General features: G+C 31.9%; 1 protein-coding gene across 1 annotated transcript in view; it reads right to left on the bottom strand.

The window, feature by feature from the left end:
• The window catches only part of LOC107859160 (protein SRG1), a 15,928-nt gene extending 14,270 nt beyond the window's left edge, over positions 1-1,658 (bottom strand). Inside the window, exon 1 of the mRNA XM_016704077.2 lies at positions 1,372-1,658. Within this exon, the coding sequence (XP_016559563.2) occupies positions 1,372-1,620 (249 nt within the window). The 5' untranslated portion in view covers positions 1,621-1,658. The remainder of the gene's footprint in view (positions 1-1,371) is intronic.
• Positions 1,659-7,292: the final 5,634 nt, after the last annotated feature.

Genomic DNA, 7,292 nt, shown 5'->3' on the forward strand with positions numbered 1-7,292 from the left:
TACACAGAAAAGGTGTTGAAACGATTCTATATGGATGGAACACATCCATTAAGTACTCCGATGGTTGTTCGATCACTTGATGTGAATAAGGATCCATTTCGACCTCAAGAAAAGAATGAGGAACTCCTTGGTCCTGAAATACCATATCTTAGTGCAATTGGTGCACTAATGTATCTTGCAAATACTACAAGGCTCGGTATTGACTTTTCAGTAAATTTGCTAGCAAGGTATAGTTCTGCTCCTATTAGGAGACATTGGAATGGGATCAAACATATATTACGGTATTTAAAGGGGACTACCGATATGGGCTTATTTTATTCTAAAGATTGCAATTTCGATCTTGTTGGTTATGCTAATGCTGGATACTTATCCGACCCGCATAAAGCTCGGTCTCAAACAGGCTATGTATTCATATGTGGGGGTACTGCCATATCTTGGAGATCAACAAAGCAGTCTATCGTAGCCACTTCATCGAATCACGCTGAGATTATAGCTATTCATGAAGCAAGCCGAGAGTGTGTGTGGTTGAGGTCCATAATACATCTCATTCGAGAAAAATGTGGCTTGAAATGTGACAAAGTACCCACAATTTTATATGAAGATACTGCAGCACGCATAGCATAACTGAAAGATGGATTCATAAAAGGAGATAGAACGAAGCACATTTCCCCAAAACTCTTCTATACACATGAGCTCCAAAAAAATGGTGATATTTATGTATAACAGATTCATTCAAGTGACAATGTGACTGATTTATTCACCAAGTCTTTTCCAACTGCAACTTTCAAAAAGATGGTGCACAAGATCGGAATGCAAAGGTTCAAGGATATTCTTATTAGGGGGAGTTAATACGTGCTGTACTCTTTTTCCCTTACGAGGTTTTGTCCCACTAGATTTTCCTTGTAAGGTTTTTAATGAGGCAGCCTATATGCGTATTGTTAGACATTCAAGGGGGGAGTGTTATGATATATATTAATTATAGTGAATGTCTATCAAGATCTCAAGATCTATTTGATGTCTATCAGGATTTGATGTATTTGTCTTTTAGTGTGAAACTAGGGCAAATTTCCCCTATAAATAGGAGGGTTTCCTTCATTGTAAATCATCCCTCAAGAGAAAAAATAACAATTACTCTCTCTATTCTCTCTACTCTTCTTCTTTATTCTTTCTTGTTTTATAACAAGATTAATATATTGTCTAGCTAGAGTTATTGAAGTGTATATTAAAAAAAAAAACTAAAATTAAAATAGTATAAGAGCCTTCTTTGATTAAAACAAAATACTACTACTGAACTACAAAATCATATAAATGTTTCTTTATCACGATTTATTATATGACTAAACGGTAGATTTTAATTAAATAGTAATTAACCTGAAAAAATCCCCACTCCCTGCAAGCAGAATCGAACTTCTTGAATTCGAATTCATCTCCAAGACTCAAGCTTTCCATGTTGATGATTGGAATATTATCATCAAATTTGATCATAATCGGAGGAGGAAGTTGTTGATCATCTCTCAGGTAACGCAGCGGGATGTTCCCCAGCGAGCCTTTGGCCAGTTCTTGAACACTTGGTACCGGCAATGATCCCCCCAGCCTTGACAAATTATTTTCCTCCATCATTAATTATTAGCAGAACTTGAAATGATTAACTACTAATCTTCCTGTAATGCTAATACCCACAAATATATACTAGTGCAGGCACACCTAACCTCATACTATATTCTAGAAGAAAAAAAAAATACAATATGTGTCTAAATTATAATATCATCTAATATGCTAGTCCAAGTAAAAACAACATACTCCCTCCGTTTCGTTTTAGTTGACCGTCTTTCTAAAAATATTTGTTTTAATTTAGTTGTTCTTTTGATGAAATTAAAAGGATTTTATTATGTTCTTCCAATATTAACCTCAATATTAAATGATTTAACAAAGTGTATTTACTCAAATTCATATTTTCAATGCATAATTAATAGGATTATTTTAATAAAATAAATCTCTATTAAATAATTTCTTAAAGAGTGTATCAAGTCAATAATGATCAAATGTAGGGAGTATATCGACAAGGTTTTGACTTTCCATTTAACTACTAGTATTAGTAGAGTATTCAAAACAGTCAAAATTTTGTACTACATAATAAGAACGTTTTAATTTATTTTTATTGCTTTCTTCTTTAATCTAATTTACAGAAAATGTCATATTTATATTTAGCACATTCTTTCCATCCAACTCGGAAACAAATTTTCTATTTTATCTGAGGAAGTGGTATAATTTATGTACATTTTACTTTTTCTATATCTCATTTTGTGAGAATACATAGGATATGTTGTCATTGTTTTCATCAAGTAAACTACATAACCCTTATAATGGGTGACTTTGTTTTTTTGTCCAGAATGATTTTATAAAACTTATCTCCCTTCTTTTTTTTTTTTATATAGCATAATTACTTATTTACCCTTCAATATCTCAAATATTTTTAAATAACTCCATACTTATTTATCTTTGAACCTTTTTTTCTTTTAATTTAAATTTTATCTTTTCTTCTCTCTCTGTTTTTTAAAAAGTTTTTGTCAATCCTTATTTTTTTCCCCTTTCTCCTCCCAACTTCTATTTTTTTAGAAAAAATTCTCTTCTTTTATTTTGCTTACATTTTTTTTTCTTTTTAGTTTTTTTCTCTACCCTTACTTATTTTATTTTTTCTCCTCTAAACTTCAATTTTTTTTTAATTTTTTCTCCTTTTTATTTTTTTCTCTTTTTTTTCTTTTTAATTTTTTTCTCAATCTTTATTTTTGTTTTGTCTCTTTTTTTTTTTTTCAATCTTTTCTCCTCTTCTTTTCTTCCCCTCAACTTCTATGTTTTCTTTATTTTATTTAATTTTCTTTGATTTCTATTTTTTTTTTTAATATTTTTCTTTATTTTCTTCTTTTTAAATACTTTTCTTTATTTTCTTCTTTTTTCGCAATTTTTGTAATTTTTTTCTTTTCTTCGATTTCTTCAATCAAGTTACGCTCCATAAGAAAGAGTTGACACTACCACATTGTAGAGGCAAGATTTATGACTTTCAAACAAGAAGTTACATTTCTTGGGAAAGAGTTGACACTATCATACTGTATTTTAATTTATGAGATGTTCTATAACTCTTACCTTAGAGACAAGACTTAGCTCAAGGACTTTCAAACAATAAATTATGCCCTACGGGCAAAAGTTGACATTAACACGTTGTGTCTTCATTTATGAGATGTTCTACAATTCTTGCCTTAGAGACAAGACTTAGTTCAAGGACTTTCAAACAATAAATTATGCCCCCCAGGCAAGAGTTGATACTACCACGATGTGTCTTCATTTATGAGATGTTCTACAACTCTTGCTTTAGAGGAAAGACTTAGCTCAAGGACTTTCAAATAATAAATTATGTTCCACGGACAATAGTTGACACTACCACGTTGTGTCTTCATTTATGAGACGTTCCACAACTCTTGCCTTAGGGCACGACTTATCATAGGAATTTTCAAACAAGTTACGCACGTTGGGCAAGAGTCAACACTAACACATTGTGTTTTTTACTTATGAAATAACTCTATAACTCCTGTCTTAGAGGTACTACTAAGCCCAAGAACCATCAAACAACAAGTTATGTCCCATGGGCAAGAGTTAACACCACACTGTGTATTGATTTATCAGATACTTTATAACTCTTCCCTTAGAGGTAAGACTTAGACAAAAGACGTTCAACCAACAAGTTGTCCCCTTTAGGCAAGAGTTGACATTACCACATTATGTTTTGATTTATGAGATATTCTATAACTCTTGCCTTAGAAGCAAGACTTAACCTAAGGACTTTCAAACAATAAGTTAGGCCACATGGGTAAGAGTTGACACTATCACAATATGCTATGATTTATGAGATGTTTTATAACTCTTGCCTTAGAGGCGAGACTTAGCCCAAGGACTTTTAAACAACAAGTTATGTTCCATGGGCAAGATTTGACACTATCACGTTGTGTCTTAATCTATAAGATATTTTATAAATTAAGGACTTTCAAACGATAAGCTATGCCCCATGAGTAAGAGTTGACACTACCGCATTATATCTTGACTTATGAGATGTTCTATAACTCTTGTGCCATAAAGGCACGAGTTAGTCCAAGGACTTTCAAATCGCAAGTTACGCCCTATGACAAGAGTTGATAGTACCACATCGTGTCTTGATTTATGAGATATTCTATAACTATTGCCTTAGAATAAAAACTTAAATCAAGGATTTTCAAACAACAAGTTGTGCTCCACAAACAAGATTGGACTGCTACATTATGTCTTGATTTATGAGTTGTTCCATAATTTTTGCCTGAGAGACAAGACTTATCCCAAAGGACTTTCTAACAACAAGTCATGCCCTTAAATTTTCTTTGATGTCAAAAAATGAAGATCCCTTTGCAGATTATCCAACCTTTTATTTATTAGCAAAATATAATAGAAGTTGAGAAAAAAGAAATAAAAGAACAAACAAAATAGAGAAATAAAAAAGAGAGATTGAGAAAAAAAGAAAAAAATAAAGGTTAATAAAAAGGAGAAGAATAAATAACAAAAAAAAGTAAAAAAGGATTGAGAAAAACAAACACGAGACGAAAAAAATAAAAATAAAGTTTGAGAAAAATAAAAAAATCAAAAATAAAAATGATAAAAAATAAAAAAATAATAATAAAGATTGAGATCGATGAATTAAAAGAGAGAGAGAGAGAGAGAGAGAGAGAGATAAATGAAGAAATAAATAAAAGTAAAAAAAATAAAAGTTGTGACAAATAAATTAAAATAAAAAATAAAAATTAAGGTAAAAAATTAAAAAGAACTAAAATAAAAGTTGGGGGACAAATGAGAATGAAAATTTTAAAAATACTTAAGGTGTAGAGGGACAAAAATATACTTGTCTTATACATAAAAAAAAGAAGGAAGACTAATCTTTGAAGACTTTTCGGTCAAAAATCAAAACCCCCACTTTTGAGGTGATGCCATGTAATTTCCTCATTTTCATCTTTCCGTCCAAAATCCACCTAACACAATATATTTAACATAACAAAATTTTAAAAAATAATGTAATCATCACACATACTTGTCTCGGGGCTTTGGGATGTAGGTGACAAAAGAGTTTTAAAATGAGGTGTAGGTGACACAAGTCTTAATTATTGAGTGGAGGTGACAATTACTTTATTATGGATTAAGAAAGTGGGAATTTTGAAAATAATCCACAAGTTGAAAATAATCCATAAGTTTTTAAATGTACACTTTGATCCAAATGTTTACCTAATATAACGGGAAACAGAGAAAAAAGCATTTTTCTCTCTCTTCTCATCCATTCTTATTTTCTCTCTCTTAACAATTTTTGTTGTTCATTGTTGTTGCTGCTTTGTTCATCATATTTTGCTTCATTATCATCATCTTCTACTTCATTATCATCTTCATTCTCTTCTTGTTAACTATTTGTTATTGTTATTACCACTACTGTTGCTATTTGACTAATTTTTTAGGTTAAATTTTGTTTCGAACATCACTTTCCACTTTGACATTACTTCATAGGAGACCTTTGTAAGTCAAAGTATGGATAGAACCCAATCATGAATCTAATATAAGTGTCATCTGTTTAAACAGATAAATCATCTATTGCGACACATAAGACATCTGTTTCAACGAAAGACTGATATGTTGGATTCATGTTTATGGTTTTATAGGCCGTAATATGAATCGAACAACTGGATCATCTGTTGCAACATATGACCTATCTGATACAGTAGATTAGTTATCTAGTGCAACGTGATAAATATATATTTCAATAGATTAGTAAACTATTGCAACAGAAATTGAACTCGATTTCAACAGAAGTATTATCTGTTGCAACAGGGTAAATATATATTGCAACAGATTACTAACCTATTGCAACAAAAGCTGAACCCAATAGCAACAGACGGTAAAGATTTGTTGCAATATATTAGTAACCTATTGAGATAGAACCTGACATCGATTCCAACAGATCGTAGTCTATTGCACCTGGTAAGTCATCTGTCGCAACAGGTTAATTATCTGTTGTAACATGTCACTCATCTATTGGAATCAACTTCAAAGGAGATTTAGTACTATAACATGCATCCCAACAGACGCTTCATCTATTGCAACAAATATATAATCTATTGCAACATATGATTTACCTGTTACAACAAATGACCCATCTATTAAAATCAGCTTCAGGAGCGTAACATGAATCCCAACAGATAAGTAATCTATTGTGACTGATCACTTACCTTTTGCAATAGATTACACATCTGTTGGGATTTATTTACGACACTATGAAATCACTATCAACTTTTTCTAACAAATGAAGTTTATTTAGGTACCATTAATGGAGGGATCAATAACAATAGGGGTGGATTATCATAGTCAATGGATTGATAAGATCAATCGATATATATGGCATTGGAAGGAGGGAGAAATGCTAGAGATGATAGCTATGATAGTCCAAAGTGATGTTTCATATGATAATTTTATGAATTTAACCATCAGCTATTATGGACTGAATTATCAAACGAAAGAACTCGTCACCAGCTACATGCAGAGATCCTTTGAAAACCAGAGTGTACTGTCTTTCAACATAATCGATCAGGTTCGGTTGCGTGCTTATCTTAGTGATTCATCTAGGCTAGTTTTCTAAGGGTGTACATAGTTGAAAAGATGAGAGAGAATGAGAACCAGAATGTAAAAGAAGAAGAACAAGAAGACATCTTTGATGATAGTTTGGATGATCTAGGCATGAATATTTCAGATGATGATCAAACATCTACGCTTGTTGATGCAACCAATACGATGTGCAGTTCTTCTCAATTGACACAGTCTAGAAATCTTCAAGACGATGAGACCGACTTTTTTATTAGAATGTTATTCAAGGACAAGAATGAACTATGTAATACTTTGTTTATATCTTGCTTGAAAAAAGATTTCAGAATAAAGAAGGTGATTAATTCAAGCAGTGTCTTTTGCTTTCAATGTGCTAATTCGAATTGCAAGTGGTGGTTGAGAGCGGTGAAGTACGTAAGTTCCAACAGATTTGTCATTCATAACTATGAAAAACATCACACATGTTGTTCGGAGCACATCTCGGTATAAAATCCTCACGCCACAGAAAAGTTTCAGTGAATATTTCAGGAGTTGCTTCCCCGATGGCAAAGGCTCTTCAACAAGGGTTATGACCAATCAACTCTTTATGGAACTGGGTGTCCTGGTCATTTATTGGAAGATATATATGGCCATAG

Source organism: Capsicum annuum, chromosome 2 (genome assembly GCF_002878395.1).
Source record: "Capsicum annuum cultivar UCD-10X-F1 chromosome 2, UCD10Xv1.1, whole genome shotgun sequence".
NCBI lineage: Eukaryota > Viridiplantae > Streptophyta > Magnoliopsida > Solanales > Solanaceae > Capsicum > Capsicum annuum.